Source organism: Microplitis mediator, chromosome 5 (genome assembly GCF_029852145.1).
Source record: "Microplitis mediator isolate UGA2020A chromosome 5, iyMicMedi2.1, whole genome shotgun sequence".
NCBI classification, from domain to species: domain Eukaryota; kingdom Metazoa; phylum Arthropoda; class Insecta; order Hymenoptera; family Braconidae; genus Microplitis; species Microplitis mediator.
This window is the reverse complement of record NC_079973.1, coordinates 4592179-4610693: the sequence shown is the minus strand read 5'-3', so window position 1 is coordinate 4610693 and position 18515 is coordinate 4592179. Positions and strand designations below refer to the sequence as shown.

Genomic DNA, 18515 nt, shown 5'->3' with positions numbered 1-18515 from the left:
CATTTCTGCTTGGCATTATTTTATTAAATTAAAAAAAAACCCTCCACCTATTTATTATTTCTCATACAAAAAGATTTATAATCTATATTTATAGTATTAAGGTCACGTTTTAGTGACTTTTTTCGAAAGAATACCAATTTTTCGCAGATAGTTTACGATGAATGGTGTTGCTCCTAGAGTTATTGATATTCTTACCGGAGCAAATAACTTGTGTATTGCGTACGCTATTAGAAATGTTGATGAGTTTGCCATAACATTCTCCAGTCGTTCACTTGAATTACCGGGAAGCATTTTGACGAATGCTTGAATGTCTAGTCCACTAAAAAAAAAATTCAAATTATGATTTTTATGATTTTCGGAGGTAAAGGATCCAATAAATTCGTGTATGTTAGCGACACATTTTTATCAAGCGACGTTTCGTGACTAATAGCACAGGTTTGGCTGTTAAATCTTAAACATAAACTATGTAATTTTTATTCAATTTATTTTATAGTTTATTGACATTGTTACCTTTGTTTAATTATTATAAGATGCAGCTTTTATATAAGATTTGTAAGCAAGATATTGATGTTTGATTGTGTGACGGTTTTTGAGAGCCTGATGAAGTGGCAATTAGTCACGAAACTCGGATAATCATAAGTCATTTCAATTAATAGAAACAGAATATATCATTAAAAAATTATAATAAAATAATTTATCATGTATCGCGTTACTAATTCCTAAAAAAAAAAAATTGTTATACGCCCTTAGGCATTAGGGAACTTCCTAAAAGGGCATAACTTTTTTTTTTCATTACCAATTTTGGAGACTTATTTTGAAACTAAAAATTGGAAAGAAAGTTTGGCAATTATATAGAAGTGGGGCTGCCTTCATTTTTTGCGATAAAAAAAAAATATTTGAGATACGTACTTTATTTTGGTACCATTTTTTTCAGCTTGTCGGCGGATTTATTAATCTTTAGTGATGATTGGTCGAAAAATTGAGTTATCTATTTTTTCTTTCACTTTTATATCAAAAATTTCATAGTTTTTTTAGTTCTTCAAGTATTTTTCTATCAAAACTATTTTCTGGGTTATTATCATATTTTTTTTTTGTAAAGTACATTAAAAACTCAAATACTTTTTTTATATTTCCAAAAAAGTTAGCAGCCTTACTTCTATATAATTACCAAAAGTTTTGAAACAAGGGCATATAATTTAGCATTCAAATTTTTTTTCAATTTTCAGCTGTGAAATGAGTCTGCAAAATAATTGGTAATGAAAAAAAATATATACCCTTTTGACTGTAGATAACTTAAAACCAAAAGAGCGTATAAAATAATGAGTATTTTTTTAAATAGTAACGCGATATATAAATAATTACAATGTGGTATGAATTTTATTATAAAATATTTTGTAAGAGTTTATAGTTATGATTATGAGCAATAGAAAGCTTGTTAATATCAGCATACCTATAAACAATAACGTAAAAAATACCAAGTGACATCAATGAAATTGTTATATGGAATATAACTACAGTACTCCCGTAATCCTTAACAGCTTTTTTAAGTTTCTGACCATTTGTTAATTTTTCATTTTTGTCGTTTGATGACGAAGGTGGCAAAGAAGCTGATGAATCTTTTGAATCCATTTGTTTATTAGTATCCGTGGAATACTGAGCGACTTGTACTTGATAAATCGTCGATGATAAAGTACCTAAGCGTAAAAATTGACTGGGAATTGATTGCGATAGTAGACCTCCACCACCGATATATTTTCCGAGTGTTAAATTATTCAGATGCTACTGAAGCAGAGGTGAAAATTTTATAAGCTTCTAATTTGTTTTTATTTTTTAAATCCTTCTAAATATTTCAGTACGAAATAATAAAATCAAGTCTATTTTATTTAGAAAAAGATAATTATTAAAGCTTACGTTTAGAAAAACTTGACTTTTGATTCTTCAGAACAGCATAATGGGACTTTTGCATGTCTTGGGCGATATATTTTCCGTCTCTGGCCCACTGACCACCAGGCATGTTTAGGTAAGTTGACTTTCCAACTGAGCAGAAGGGCTTTGGAACCATCGTCTGCATGCTACTGTTCAGACTCACAGCCCCAAAACAATCATAAGAAGCAACATGAGAGTCAACACATCTCAATCCACCCCAAGTTCTTGACGAATTCAAGCGATTGGACGCTCCGTTGGGTCCATTCATCAGCGATAAAACTGGTGCTGTTATGTCTCTAGCACGCTCTGGAGTAAATCGACCAGTTTCATTACCGAATATTTCAGACACGTTGAGTGGCAAAGGTATTTTTGGTGCTTCTGGATAATTACGTACACGTGATAGATGAAAATTGACAGTCTTCGGAATATTTGGATATTTAAATTCAATTAATTTTTTTGAATGTGCGTCAACTGTAAATTCAACACATGTACAATACTTTACACAGTTTTAAATGTATATTATAATTTTACATAAAGAAATTAGCAAGTTGTCACGCAAAACGTTCAGTAAAAATAGAAATTAGAGTAATACAAAAAATTTCGACTATATCTTCTATAAGAATTACGTGTAAGAAGTTTAGTAACAAAAATTAGGTATTGAAATTTTCCAACCGTATGAGGTTCTATTAGTTGATAAATTCTGTAAAAGAAAACTGCAATTTAGCAAAGATTCACAATCACCCTGATTAAGAAAAATAATTTGAAATGATTTAAAACAATTTGAATCGACTAATATATAGATATACACTTAGCATGGCGTAAATCAATTCTTAATCAGGGCAGATTTCGGTTAATTTGTGAAATCAAATTGCTTCTCTGCAGGGTTTGCAATCACCCTCCGGTATGGTCTAGTGGCTATGATTTCTGGCTCTCACCCAGGCGATCCGGGTTCGATTCCCGGTACCGGAAAATTAATTTTTGCATTTTTTTATTTTACAAAACATACAAAATCATTTTTTTACCTCATTCGATACAACAATATTTTAGTTTAACAAAAAATAGAAAGTTATTCTAATTTATACATTACAATTATTATAAACACAATAAAAATATATTTTTAAAAAATTACCTGTATGATTAAATTTATTTAAAACAGATGAAAATTCTTTTGAACATCTAATTCTTGACAGAGCCATTTCAATTGATCACCAAATAAATAAATATATCAGCAAACCAGATGTTTACAACAATACGTTGAACCTAATTTTTTTGACTTGTAAACTGCGCCGCAAAAAAAAAATAGTGAATTAGAAATCTGACAAATAATTTTTAATTTATATAAATACTTACATATTTAACGAAAGTGACATTTGATACGATATGAAATAAGAGAATGCACCAGAATAAATTCAATGAATATAATTAAAATATGTAATTAATATGAATATATATATATCAATACAATATTGTCTTGTCCACAGCTACAGTTACAAATCCTGCCACTGCGAAAAAAACCTGACCTCGAAAAATCCCCACTACTAACCTGTAAAATTTATATAATTATTATTATTTTTTTTCAAATATATGACGTAAAAAACCCGTTTTCTAAATCTATGCAAATAATCACATTAATTTCCTACTTATTATTCAAAATAATTCTCTTGATAAATAATTTCAACATTTATTAACTACATTGTATTAACAATTTAAAATTCCCGCGGTATTTTTAAAAATTCAAAACCCGGTAAATATTTACTGACAAGTGTTTATTTAATTGATAACCCGATAAATCTTTTTTTAACCAAAGTTACGAAATAAAAATGATTAGACATTGATATATTTATAGGTATACATAAATATATAAGAAACGCGCGCATGTTTTGTATGTATGGCAGCAGTAAATCTGTAGACCCTGTAGACATCATCAACAAAAAGCGACACCAGCTGTATCAGTGGCATCACCAGTAGTTATCATCTTTTTTTTATCGCATTTAGTCACGTCTCTCCCTTAACTTGTTCATTTTAAATCTATACCTGGTGACATTAAATACTTACTTGTTATAAAGAGGTACATTTAGAGTTTAAATAAATATATTAACTGGGATTAATTAAATCCCAAGTGTATTTTATCAATGAAATAATATCTGTAGTTACATAAAATATTTTTTTCAGTGAATAATCAAATAATTTATCATGGCACAAAGCACCAGATTAATGTCATTATCATCATTACCCGGTGGGTTACTGAGAAAACGTACGAATGGAGTTATTTCAACTTCTTCTAGACTTGCAAGGTATATATAGATTTTTATTACTCTATTTAATCTTTAATTATTACTATTTTCTGTCAATTAAAAGTCCCATGTCGGTTTTATTTATTTGACCTTGTGTGAACTTGGACTAACAACCCAACAAATAATCACTTTTTTAAATCCTATTTATTTATTATTGACAGCTCGTGGTGGTCGCATGTGGAAATGGGTCCACCGGATGTTATTTTGGGAGTTACGGAAGCCTACAAGAGAGATAATCATCCTCAGAAAATAAATCTTGGTGTAGGAGCTTACAGAGACGACAATGGAAAACCTTTTTTATTACCTAGTGTTTTAAAAGTTTGTATTAATTAATTAATAGTTTTATTTAAATTTCTGTATGTTAATTATTTGAATTGATATTAATACAGGCGGAAGAGAGAATCAAGTCGAAGAAATTGGATAAAGAATACTTGCCTATTTCTGGTGACCCTAATTTCTGTACTAATAGCATTACATTAGCACTTGGAGATGGTAATGATGTGGTAGCTAATAAATTAGTAAGTTTATATCTTGCTATAGCAACCCGTGTAAAAAAACTTTTTTTTCATAATGAATTTATTTATTTATTTATTAATGCTTTCAGTAATTTCAAAATGTTTACAGTTTACATTCACGTTATCATAGGGCGAATAATAGCAAAAAAGAAACTAGAAGAAATAACCAATGATCTTGATAAATAGTTAATGATTTGAGTGTGAATGTAGCAGACATCAGATAAATTTAAAATTATTAATAAATAGAGTAATTACTTGATAAAATAAAATTTTTTAAAAATGCGCATTTAAAAAATTTAAAAATTACTGAGTGCATTTTTTATAAATATTATTTTTCAAATTATTTACTCTATTTATTTATAATTTTAAATTTGTCTGATGTCTGCTAAATTCACACTCATTTAATGATACTGAAATTAGCCGACGTCTAATAATTTTTGGACTTTTTAGAAAACGATAAATTATGAAAAAAAAAAAAATATTAAAAAAAAATGCACCCTTAGTTTTTTAAATTTTCTACACGTGCATTTTTTTAGCTTTTTTTTTTCTTCAAATTTAATTGTTCAAAAAAAAAAAAATCAAAAAATTTTTAATTGTCTGCTAACTTCAGGATCGTAAATAGTTATACAGTTTAATTATTCTTAATTATGGACTCAGCTTTCACTATTTTCCATTTCCACTTGAATTTACTTTTTGAATGAGTTAAGAGACCCGTCAAAAAAATTTACAGATTTGAGTATTCATTGACTAGTTTAAAAATTCTATATCTAGGGCCGTTTTGTATAAATAACTTATTGGAGTATGACTTCTTAGAGTCTTTCTCTTCAATTCTTATTCGGGATGCTGAAGATATCTCGAACAATTTCTGGAGAATCGATAAAATTATTTACTGCCTTGAAAAAAAGTTTAAATCCCCAAGTTGGTCTTCATATCCTCAGCATTTATCACTACACTTTTTGTCTTCCAATACTTGACTATACTCCTGAATAATTTAGATCTGAATTTCATTACGAAACTCAGATCGTAATACAAATATGACTCATCAAGAATTCGCTTCAATTTTTCGTCTAGTAAATCTGTATCAATTTTAAAATTAATTCATTACATCTTTGAATTGGACTTGGGATGATTTCAATAGAAACTTGACTGAATTTTTACTATACTGACATTTGGTCAAATTTTTAAATTCAAAAACTACCAATAAATTTATTCTATCAAGTACTCGGTTCACGTAAATCAGTTTCGATTGTAAAATTAATTTAGTGAAGAACTTCAGATCACTTGGATAAAAATTTGAGTCATTATTTTGTCGTGATTAAAGTTATTGATACAAATTTATGATGGAAGTCATATTTGTGTCACGATCTGAGTTTCAAGATGAAATTTAAATCTAAAAATTATGAATAAAAATTTTTTTACATGGGTAAATAATTTACTTCTGATGATCTACATAATTTAAATAATTAATTTTATATTTAAAATAGAATACAACCGTGCAAGGTATTTCCGGTACGGGATCATTGTGTATCGGTGCATTTTTTTTGAGTAAATTTTTCCCTGGTAACAAAGAAGTCTACATGCCAACACCAACATGGGGAAATCATATTCCATTATTTAAATTAGCTGGACTTACTCCTAAATCTTATCGTTACTATGACCCTAAGACATGTGGGTTAGACTTTCAGGGAGCCCTAGAAGACATTTCTGTAAGTTATTTTATTTATAAATGTTGACTGGTATGCAAAATTACTAACTTATTGTTTTTGATTCCCTTGTCACGTAAATGCATGTAAAGAAAATTCCAGAGAAGTCAATAATTCTTTTACATGCCTGTGCTCATAATCCTACGGGTGTTGATCCTAAACCTGAACAATGGAAAGAATTATCAGCATTAATTAAGAAAAAAAATTTATTCCCATTCTTTGATATGGCGTACCAAGGTTTTGCATCAGGTAAAATTTTAACTGATACTAATCCATTTAAATTAACACCCACGTAATTATTGATGAGTAATAATTGTAATTAATTGATTATTTAATTCATTAATTTAGGTGACACAGCGAGGGATGCAATGGCGGTAAGATTGTTTGTGAAAGAAGGTCATCAGATAGCTCTGGCTCAGTCTTATGCCAAAAACATGGGACTCTATGGCGAACGTATTGGAGCATTTTCGCTGGTGGCATCAAGTGCTGAGGAAGCGGCGCGTACGATGTCGCAAGTAAAAATACTTATCCGTCCCATGTTCTCTAATCCACCTCTCAGTGGTGCTCGCATTGTAAATGAAATCCTCAGTGAGCCAATGCTGAAGCAAGAGTGGCTTGGAGATGTTAAGTCGATGGCTGATCGTATTATTGGAGTACGTAATAAATTACGCGAAGGCTTGAAGAAAAATGGAAGCACTCGCGACTGGTCACATATCACAGACCAAATTGGAATGTTCTGTTTCACTGGACTTAAACCTGCTGAGGTATTTTTTTTTTTTCATTTTAAGGAAAAAGACTTTAAACAAGATCAGTATCATCAGTCGCTCACTTTAACTGATTGTGTTTTGATAATTTTTATAGAAAAAAATTATTGATAAATAATTATTTGTGGATCTAAATATATGAGGATATGACGTATCAAAGTATTAGATAATTTAATATAAATTTAAATTGACTATTTTCAAAATCGCGCTTAGTCGGTCTTTTACTGTAAGACCATTCTCAGACAGTGACACTTTTTTAAAATTTTTAATGACTCCTGTCATTAGCGTATCAAAATTTTATCAATTGATTAAAAAAAAGTTAAGGAGTAATTAAAAAAAGGACACGTAGTTGTAATTTCGCTGATATAGATTTAAAAAAAATTACAGATATCAATTGGGAGTTAAACGAAATTTGGAAAATAAATTTCAGTAGAATCTTCATGTCAATTTTATAATTTGAATTTTTAAAATTTGTCTGACTCCTAATTGATAACAACTGCAAGTAATTTTTTTTAAATTCTTGAAATTGAGGGCCAGTTTTTCAAACCGGGTTTATTGTCAATTGCTGATAAATCTATAAATTATTAATTTATATACTAGCAAAATTTGGCAAGTAAATTTTAGCCTATAAAATTTGAAAATTCGAATTGCAAAATTGGCATGAAAATTTTACTAAAATTTATGTATCAAATTTCGTTTAACTCCTTATTGATAACAACTTCTTTACTTAAGATTTTAATTAATTAATAAAATTTTAATACGGTTTCCACAATTGAAAGTCATTGAATATTTTGAAAAAGTGGAGGGGGGACTGTCTGAGAATGCCCTTAACTCTTAATTGATAACAATTTTAAGTAATTTTTTTTAAATTCTTAAAATTATAATTTTATTTAAATTTAAAACTACAAAAAATTTTTTTCATTTTATTTACCAATTTATATTGAGTGGTTTAATTTCCCTCCAATGAAAAGTGAGCGGGTAGTGAATGCTTTACCTGATATTTTAATTAAACAATGATTAATAGCACTAATTAATGTTATTAAATATTACAGGTGGAAAAATTAACATCTGAACATCACATTTATTTAACAAAAGACGGCAGAATATCAATGGCAGGAGTTACATCGAAGAATGTTGAGTATCTAGCTCACGCAATCCATCAAGTTACTAAATAAATTTAAAAAATCATAGACTTACCACATTAAAGTTCAAAATATAATTAAGTACGAATTTTAGTCTTAGTCTCAGTCATGCTACAGACAAAAGCCCAACAGTAATCTGATTAAAAACTCTGATTCAAATTCAAATTTAAATTACAATTATGAGTGGGAATATAGCAGACATCAAATTTAAATTATAAATAAATAGTGTAAATAATTAATCAAATAAAATTTTTAAAAAATGCGCATTTAAAAAATTTTAAAATTAATAAGTGCATTTTTTAAAAATATTATTTTTTAAATTATTTACTCTATTTATTTATAATTTAAAATTTATCTGTTACATTCGCGTTCATTTACAATTACAAGTCAATCAGAATTTTTAATTACAAATAAAGATTTAAATAATTAAAAAAAATTCATATCGAAATGCATTTCTATAACTAGCACATCAAATCCCATCACTGCAGGCAGTGTAATATCAAATTAATTATGATCCTGAAGTTAACCGACGTCTAATAATTTATGATCCTGAATTTAACAGACAATTGCTAGACGTCGGCTAATTTTAGGATCATAATAATTTTATGATTTTTTTAAAAACGATAAATTATTAAAAAAAAAAATAAATCAAAAATATACACAGGTAGAAAATTTAAAAAACTATAAGTGAAATTTTTTCAAATATTTTTTAAAAATAATTTATCACTTAAAAAAATATCCAAAAATTAATAGACGTCAGCTAACTTCAGTATCATAATTAATTAATATCTACTTTGAACTTTTTAATTAAAAATAATTACAGCGACATTTAAAAAAAATAATTAAATTCCACGAAATGCATTTTTTTACCAATTACACATTTAAATTTTCTAATAAAATTACATAATTGATACCAGTGTAAAAATAAATAATAAAAATAATTAAATAATGTAATTAATTTTTATTTGCTTTATTATTAATATTTTTTTTATTTTATCAGATATGAAGTAATCGGAGTAATAGTATTTCATATATATAAATACATAATATATATTAACCGATGATAACATCACTTCCTTGATTACCTAATAATGTACGTGCATTGAAACGTAAACTTGTTGTTTCTCTCGGCCTCGCACTGCCTTCACCGGACTTTCCGCATGGCCTTAGCCGTACTGACAACTTAAAATTCCGCGGTCGTGATTTAAATTTTTTTTTTTTACCATTATTTCTTTACACTCGATCTCTCTATTAAATGAGGACACTTATTTGTCGTAACAAAATATATAATAATAATATAAAAATAAATAAACCCATAGCCAGTACTGCGTTGTGGCCGCGTAGTTCCAGTGAAACCCAAACGTCCGAGTAGACTCTAACACGCGGACAAAATGTTAGAAAACAATTCAAATAATAACAAGTACATACATATATATATTTACACATATGCAGTATAGTTGTGTCATCAGTAATCAGTTGAATAAATGGAACAAATATAAAATATCACCGGACAATGGCCGTGCGATAATCATAGGTGTGGTTTTATTTAAATATTTTTAAAAATAATCTGTATTTAAAAATTGTCAAATTTTTGACAGCTCAATTTTTAATGTCACCCCTTACATTTTAAATAATAATTAATTTAATGACTTAACGTTACAGTATCCAGTGTATGAACCCAACAAAAATAGTCCTCGAGGTTTACTCTCTTGGTCTAGGTTCATTTTCCCAAGACTATTCATAACAGCTGGCAAGAGTTGGTACAGGAATAGAGGAAGCTCGGATAAGAAACTATCACACACAATATCCTGTGGTGCTGTGCATCAATCATATGTGTATGCCAAAGGGCAGCAAGTCAGAGTATTTTCAGTGACTGGTACAGAGATAGAGAGTCTGGTTCTGGTTCTTGCTCTTGCTCTTGCTCTTACTCTGGGAATCATAAACTTTCCTCTCTGTCTACAATCCACCTAGTGTACGAGTGCAAGTAGAGGTGTCCCCTCTCTTAACCCCGTGGGTGCGCCGAAAGGGAGCAAAAACGCAACAACGCTGCCATTTTGGGCTGTTGGAAGCGGAACAACTCTTAGACTCTCTACGTCTCTCCTCTAGTTTGTGTGGCCTCTGGGACCCCTTCTCCGACACCGGGTCGTGGTACTACTCGTTCAACAGTTACACTTTCATATACACCCGATATATATGTATATATATACACACATATATTTTTATCTAGTGTAACATCTAGGCAGTAGTGTGGAGTTGCGTGTGTATGGGCATCATAGTCGGCCGTTATTTGCGCGCTCATCAGTTGCCTGTACATTACACGTATCTAGGTGTTGGTATATATGTATATATATAAATATATATATGGTTTATAGTCGGTGACTGCTCATTGGTTTGTGTGGCTGTGGTGGTCTTGGAGATTGAGCTCACTGAGGCGACGCCGCTGTCTGCCGTCCGTCAGTGTGTTCGCGGCGCTTCGCGCGACAGCAGCAGGAAATAACAAGGAGCTGGAGTGAGAAACTAGTGAGCGAGTGAGAAGAAAGTAAAGCCTCGAACGGCGTGTTTGGCGGCGACCGCGACGAGGCGCGAGTGAGGGTGCGTGCATGCATGCGTTAACGATTACACGTGTGTGTACTTGTCGTGAATCTCGTGGCGGTTGTCGTGGTAGTGGTGAGTTGGGTGACGGCGGCAACGGTCCTAGTGGTGGTGATCGTGCTGTTGGTGTTGATACTGGTGGAGGTGATTGTGACGATTGTGCTAGTGGTAGTACTCTGCGCATCCACAGAATTCACGATCGGGCTCAACAAGGGACGTACAACAAATGTTTTAAATGGACGCATCGTCCATTATCACCCAAGTGTCACGGGATGACGAGCTTGGCCACTTCAATAATGAGAAAGGTACGTTGTGACAGTGGGTGTGACATATGAGGACCATCCCAGCCATACCTAACATCAATTATATTACATTACACTGCATACTTACTCACTTACTTACTTACTCACTTACTTACTTACTTACTTACTTACTTACTTACAGCAACACCATTTTATTCGCGGGAGGTGTTCGCCAGATGCTCGTGTGTGCAAGGAGTCTGCACCTGTTACCGCGGGGAAGAGAGACAAAGTTGCTTTGCCTCGCCTATACTTTACTCACTTTCCTGGTCGCTATTTACTATTTTATCATTTAATATCCGTGTCCATCTTCACCAGTAAATTTTTTTATTACCAGCTTTGGTTACCTACACTGGGAGTATTGCACACATGCCCACTGCTCCAATCTGTCCTTCATATTCTCTCTCTTAAATTTATCTCTAGTTTAAGTCTACTCCAAACCTTTACTTTGTCCGACTTTTTAAAAGTTTAAGCTGGAGATCTAGTAGTTAGTTTTTATTTGATGACAATTAATTTTTTGTATTACTATAAAATGGTACAAAATATTAAAAATTACTTTAGGTTATATTGTGTGTAAATTTGAAACGTAACTTTAGTAGTTAGATGTGTAATTTATGCGAAATGTAAATTTGTATCCGCGCTTTTTTATTTTTATTTAACTTGAGGAATGCAAATAACAGCATTAGCTATAATAACAATAACAACAACACAACTACAACAACAATGACACTAATAACGATTCGAAACGTCTCCATTGAAGCGTATCAAGAAGAATGATTATAATTTTCTCTTTGTTTATTTTATTTATTTATTTTTTTTACTGACATTGCAGCACAATTACCGAGAGAAAATGAGGCGAACAGCAACAACAGACCACCGGGTGGTAAAAAACCTCGAGGAAGAGGTTTGCTGCGGTCTCTCCTGTGCTGTCTGGGCAGGGGACGAGGCAGTGGCAGCTCGAAAAGCTCGAAGGCAAGTTCTCTGCAGGGCGAGGGCAGAGGGACTCCGCCTCCTGGCACCCGATCACCGAGATACCTTTTGCCACCCGTTAGACATCAGGATATGCACAAAAAGTGTATGGTAATTGACCTGGATGAAACTCTGGTGCACAGTTCCTTCAAACCAATAAACAATGCAGACTTCGTTGTGCCTGTCGAGATTGACGGAACAGTCCACCAGGTGTACGTTTTGAAGAGGCCTTACGTCGACGAGTTTTTACAGAGAATGGGTGAACTTTATGAATGTGTTCTATTTACCGCGAGTCTTGCTAAAGTAAGTTTGTTACTTGGTCTTATTTTTATTACTGTTCATGTACCTGAAGATCGAAACGTTTTTCGCGAGGAAAATTTAAAAAATTTATGTAATTTGACTGCTTAAAGGTGACGAGGGTGATTGGGGTGGCTGCAATTTTCGGAAGGAACAGTAGTACCTGTGCGAAAAATTTCAGAAATCTAGATCCAGTAGATTTTTTATCAGGGAATTTAATGCAACGGAAATATCAGGGAATTTTGAAAAGTATCATGAGTGTGAATGCAGCAGATATGAGACAAATGTTAAATTACAAATAAACGAATTAAACAGTTAAAAATATAAGAATAAAAAAAACGCACATACTGATTTTTAAATTCTATAAATGTGTATTTTTTTATTTTATTGGATTTATATTTAATTTATATATTTAAAAATTTTTTTAATTGACAATTCTCAGCTGCATTCACACTCATAAAGTATCTGGGAATTAAATTGCGACGGTTGAAAATTTGAAAATTTTTCAATACACTAGTCAAAAAAATTCAAAATTATTAAGTGATTTTCCCCAGGTTGTAACTCGAAGGAAAATGGTTGTACGACAAAAAGAAAAAAGCAAATTGTAGCTTCAAGTGTCTAGTTGTCAGATCTGGTCTTTAAAGTTTTTTATTATGCAGAGTTCCGGAGTAACCCTCAGAAAACGTTCGAAGAAAAAATTTTCAAAATTTTTGCTCGTCTTAAAAACGGTCACGGGCTTCAATAAATTGTTTCCGATAATTATCATTGACTTTGATTACTCCGGAACTGTGGGTGATAAAAAAATTTCAAGACCAGATCAGAAAACTAGACACTTGAAGCTACGATTCGCCTTTTTTGTTTTTGTCGTACGACCATTTTCTTCGAGTTACAACCTGGGGAAAATCACTTAAAAATTTGAATTTTTTTAATATCTCTTAATTTTTGTTACTAGTGTATTTTGAATTTATTTTAATCATAAAATTTCTTATTAAATATTCAACTTACTTATTTTTAACATCAAATAATCAAAAGTAGGCCATATTAATTTATTTTATTGACTTTTTTTTGGTTTCTCGCATGACTTAATCAGATTTAATTATCGGCAATAAAAATATAATAAAAACTAAACATCTTAATGATACGAATAAAATTTCTGAATCAGGGAAAACTGGAAGACCGGGAAATATCGGAGTTTTGAAATGATTTCTTCGTGGCCACCCTGTTTTAATTTTCCTTCCGCGAAGGTTCCGATCTTCAGGTACATTATTGTTGTTACTTCAAATGCATTATATATTTAAATTGATTTTAGTACGCGGATCCAGTTGCTGATTTGCTTGATAGATGGGGAGTCTTTAGAGCAAGGTTGTTTAGAGAATCGTGTGTTTTTCATCGTGGTAATTATGTCAAGGATTTAAATAAGCTTGGTAGAGACCTTCAGCAGATTATAATCGTTGATAATAGTCCAGCGAGTTATATATTTCACCCGGATAATGCAGTAAGAAATTTTTCATTAATAATTTTCATTCTTACTTTATAAACAACTTCATAGACTTCATACTACGATACAATTTTTTTTTTTTTAACCTCATAATAATAACTCTCCCTCTCCCCTCCCTCTCTCTCTCTCTGCTTTCCCTCTGACATTATGGGGTCGTATATAATTTCATGGTCAAGAGAGAGAATCAATATTCACACGACACTCTGATGCGATTTAAACTTTAAACTATATAACGTACGTAGGCTATGAGTAAAATAAGACCTCCAGTCATCTGTAATTTACAGAAGAAAAAAAAGTAATAAAGCCTGCGTCATTATTAGATAATTATAAATATAAAAAGTATTATTATACAAATGATGTTTATTATAAATAATGAATAAACTCAATAGTTTCCGGTGATCTTTTTTAGGTACCGGTAGCTTCATGGTTTGATGACATGACAGATTCGGAGCTGCTTGACCTGATTCCCTTTTTTGAAAAGCTGAGTAATGTGGAAAATATTTACACTGTACTGTGTAATAGCAAACATCCGTACAATCAAGTACCCGGTGGCGGTACTTTACAAAATAATTCGAGCCCTGGACAAGGATCAATGGGGGCCTCCTAGCCCCGCCGTGAGCCTGGCCTAGCGGTCAGTCTCGTTGCCTCACGTTGCACCCTCAGGAGAGCACTTGATGAGCTTCTCCGTGTTGCTGGACTGTCTTGTCCTGCTGATGATCTTCAACGTTCATCACCAGAGACATCTTCTAAATAGTCTATGCCATCTCCTATTCGGAGATCACCGGTGACATAATAAAAATAATAATAATATTAATAATAATAATAATAATAATAATAATAATAATAATAATAATAATAATAATAAATATTTTAAATAAAATAATAATAAATTTACGCTTCGTCTGGAGAGACGGGAAAGATTTAGTGGATCTAAAACGTGATTATTATTTATCAGATTGGTACTTTATAATTTTGCTTCGTCGCCTTACTATTTATAATTAATACTGATAAGACTAGGGCTTATCGCGGTAAAAAATATTAAGACTTTTTTGTTGGCTTCCAAAATATAAATTTTTTTATATCCACATTTACAAATAACTCCGCGGTATAAATACTAATGCATTACTAATTACTTTTTATTTAAACTCCTGACAAGTATTTACCAGCTGAAATTAGACAAAAGGTGATTGAGCACGCATTTGTTACGCACGGGTCACTTGTATGCGTGATGTCGTCGTCGATCGCATGGGGGATAACTCGAGGTCATTTGGCAAAGTCAAAAGAATAATAAAAAATAAATAAAACAATCCAAGTATAATAATAAATTTAAATAAAAAAAAAAAAAATGATTAATAAGATTATTATATTACCGATTAACGAGAATTGCACGTGAACTTGAAAAGCATACAAAAGAAATGATGCATATCATATTCTTTCTCTCTCCAGACAACAGCGCAAAGACGTGCGGCGATAATCCTTTGCGTGTTAAATTAATATAACTTTAAGACGATATCATCATTAACGAATTAGGATTATTTATATACATATATATATTTTTTTGTTTTATATTTTATATAGATTTTTTTGGAGCTAAAGGAGAAAAACAACAACGCGCGCGATTAATATCCACGTTCACTTGAATTATTATTATTATTTTTTTTTTTAATTTTTTTAGAAGAAAAAGAATTTAAAAATTTAAAATAACAGCAAGCTTGCCACGTACAGGATCACAATACGCCTCGCAATAATGTCGTAGTAAAAAAAAAATAATTTAAAAATGATGAAGATGAAAGCCAATTAAGCGCTTAATGAATATTCAATCTCATAAAATAAACGAATCGTTAAATTCGTATTACTCTTGCACCATTACCAACTCCATTTACAATATTATACGGGCGGTAACGTTAATTGTCAAGGATTAAATATATAAATCACTTGTTTAATAATCCTCATACTTATTTTTTATAATTTACATATATAACTTGATAAGTATTTTTAATTTTTATTATTATTTTATTTAATCGCCAATTGCTTTTACTTGTCAACTTCTCAAGTCTCGTTTAGATTCAAATTAAGGGTAAAAAAAAAAAAAAATTGTAATTAAAAAGACTTTAACTGCCGCTCCATTAGATTTTCTTTCCGGAACTACAAGACTTATTTGATGATTGTATTAAAAAAAAAAAAAAAAAAGAAATACTGATGTAATATAAAACTTATCTGGATTTTTTAATCACAAATAATTGAATAAAAAAATATCAGTGATTATTGTAAAGAGCACTTGTACTTAGCGACAGCGCTTGTTATTATTGTTACTATAATTATTATACATTTGCGTATACGTATATACATATACACACATATATTTCCAGTGATTTTTTTTTGACTACTGAATATATTTGAATGATCAATTTCGCGCCAAAAAAAATAATTTACACATAGTACTGTAGTTAATGTTATTATTATTTGTACTTGAGTGTAATAACTCTTCGTGATCAACATAATAATTATTATTATTATTACTATTAATATTATTATTATTATTATTATTTTTAAAACAAACAATCGGTCCGTCCTGTTATACTTTACTAATTAGTGCCGTAATTTCTATACATAAAAACAATTGTTTTGTTTACTTCCTATTTACAAAATAACTATTTGTTTAATAGATTTTTTTTTTTTTTTTTAAATACAATGTTTACTCTTTCAGTGGAATGATAAGAGTGCTTATTAATCTTGTTAAGAATTTAAAAAATAATTTACCTGTATAATCGATGACGTAATTTCGTAATTTTTTACACCGCGAGTCACGTACGTTAGTCGTGATCGTGTAATTGAATAAATAAAAATAAATCATTAATTAAATGAAAAAGTTATTGATAAAAATATATAATAAATGGAGAATGGTGTGCAATTAAAAAAAAGTAAATTAACGTACAAGATTTATTGCAGTGTGGCATTGCTGGGACTATAAGTGGAATTTTTATAAGGGAGTAATGATAATTTAAATAATTGAACAAACAAAAATCAATCAGTCGTATATATTTTATTGGTATTACTCGACTGATGCTCAATCGAAATACGCCGCACGCAACGTCGGTATTTTATAAGTTGACGAAAAAAATAGTAATCAATTGGTGCTTCCGTAATTAGAAGAAAAACAAATTAATTAATTAATTAATTAATTAATTAAAATCATGAATTTATAAAATGTGACAAAAATTTATATTTTCATTGTAAATTTATTAGATTTTCCGTCATATTTTTTTTTGTAATTACTATACATGTGTATATAAATATATAGATCTATATATATTTATATATACAAGATTAAAAATTATAAGAAATTCAAATGCGTAAAAATTTAATTTTTAAAAAAATTAATGAATAATTGAAATAACCCAATTGAACAATATATATAAATATATATGTTGGAATGTATGTAAGTATGAATGAGAGTTAGCTAAAAAAATTTTAAATTTATATTGTAAATTGAAGTAAAAAATTGTAAATTAAAATTAGCAGCCAATGGAAGATTCGCTTATTCGAAAATTTAAATTTAATTGGCTCTCGTTACAAGCATTATAAATAATAATAATTATTATTATTAATATTATTATTATAAAATAATTAATTAACGTATTTATATTTACGTTTAATGATTTATTATATAATAAGCTATTGAATTTAAAACAAAAATAAAAAGTGCGCGATAATTATTTGCAAGTACAAAGTTGTTACATTTAAAAAGAACAATTGTCATAATGACAAAACTTACAAGTCACATTGTATAACAAATATAACTTTTTAGAAATAAATAAAAAAAAAATAAAAGTATAGATTGCGAACAAGAGAGAAATAAAAACTGGTTTATTAAAAAAATATGTAGTGATTTTAAATTACTATTGTATTGATTTAATAGAAGAACAAAAATAAAAAAAATGTAAATTACGAAAATAAATTAACAAAATTATACATTTAATATTAATGATGCGGATAATTAATTTCAAAGTAATTTAAATAAATAAAAATTTTTTATATTTAAATAAAATAAAATGAAATGAAATTCAGTGGATAGTGAATGGATTTTTATTATTACTAAAAAAAAATTAATGAAGCTACGGAGATGCATAATAAAATGATTAATTAACATAATAAATAAGTATGCAAACACTCATTATTATTATTATTAATTATTATATATTGTACAAAATTTGTCACAAAAATATATATGTATAGAAAAAAGATAAATTGATATAAAACAGAGAGAAAAATTTCCAAGCGGGATATTAGAGTGTTGAATATATATATATAAATATATAAATATATCAGTATGCATGTAGACATAATTATAATTATTAATGATATTGCCTTGATTTGTAAATAAAACTTGAAACTTCCAACTAACGATCCTTTTAAAGAGTAAATAAAATTAAAAATAATAATAATTATTGCGTTGCTCGCAGTCATTACACGAAGCTCACATCATAACATTGTAAATCTATACGTAAAACTGTCT

General features: G+C 29.7%; 3 protein-coding genes and 1 non-coding gene across 5 annotated transcripts; 3 read left to right on the top strand and 1 right to left on the bottom strand.

Annotated features, from left to right (window-relative positions):
• Positions 1-2: 2 nt before the first annotated feature.
• On the bottom strand, positions 3-3765 carry LOC130667974 (uncharacterized). 2 transcript variants are annotated; one of them, XM_057469934.1, is made up of 6 exons: positions 3567-3765; positions 3277-3469; positions 3056-3207; positions 1912-2397; positions 1451-1694; positions 3-319 (listed from the first exon to the last, which is right to left on the bottom strand). In XM_057469934.1, exons 3-6 carry the CDS (start codon positions 3120-3122, stop codon positions 103-105), a joined length of 1014 nt encoding a protein of 337 aa, XP_057325917.1. In that variant the 5' UTR covers positions 3123-3207; positions 3277-3469; positions 3567-3765; the 3' UTR covers positions 3-102. The 2 variants fall into 2 exon arrangements, with proteins under 2 accessions (XP_057325917.1, XP_057325916.1); XM_057469933.1 differs by having other exon boundaries at positions 3554-3707.
• Trnae-cuc (transfer RNA glutamic acid (anticodon CUC)) lies at positions 2824-2895 on the top strand. Its single transcript has one exon. It is a non-coding gene; the product is annotated as a tRNA-Glu (tRNA).
• A 71-nt stretch (positions 3766-3836) lies between the features above and the next one.
• LOC130667972 (aspartate aminotransferase, mitochondrial) lies at positions 3837-8398 on the top strand. Its single transcript, XM_057469930.1, has 8 exons — positions 3837-3994; positions 4099-4220; positions 4382-4538; positions 4610-4738; positions 6220-6441; positions 6531-6687; positions 6787-7202; positions 8255-8398. Exons 2-8 carry the CDS (start codon positions 4120-4122, stop codon positions 8375-8377), a joined length of 1305 nt encoding a protein of 434 aa, XP_057325913.1. The 5' UTR covers positions 3837-3994; positions 4099-4119; the 3' UTR covers positions 8378-8398.
• A 1100-nt stretch (positions 8399-9498) lies between these two features.
• Positions 9499-17830, top strand: LOC130667705 (carboxy-terminal domain RNA polymerase II polypeptide A small phosphatase 1). Its single transcript, XM_057469494.1, has 5 exons — positions 9499-9878; positions 10007-11241; positions 12068-12507; positions 13811-13996; positions 14409-17830. The coding sequence occupies exons 2-5, from the start codon at positions 11172-11174 to the stop codon at positions 14604-14606; spliced, it is 894 nt and encodes a 297-aa protein (XP_057325477.1). The 5' UTR covers positions 9499-9878; positions 10007-11171; the 3' UTR covers positions 14607-17830.
• Positions 17831-18515: the final 685 nt, after the last annotated feature.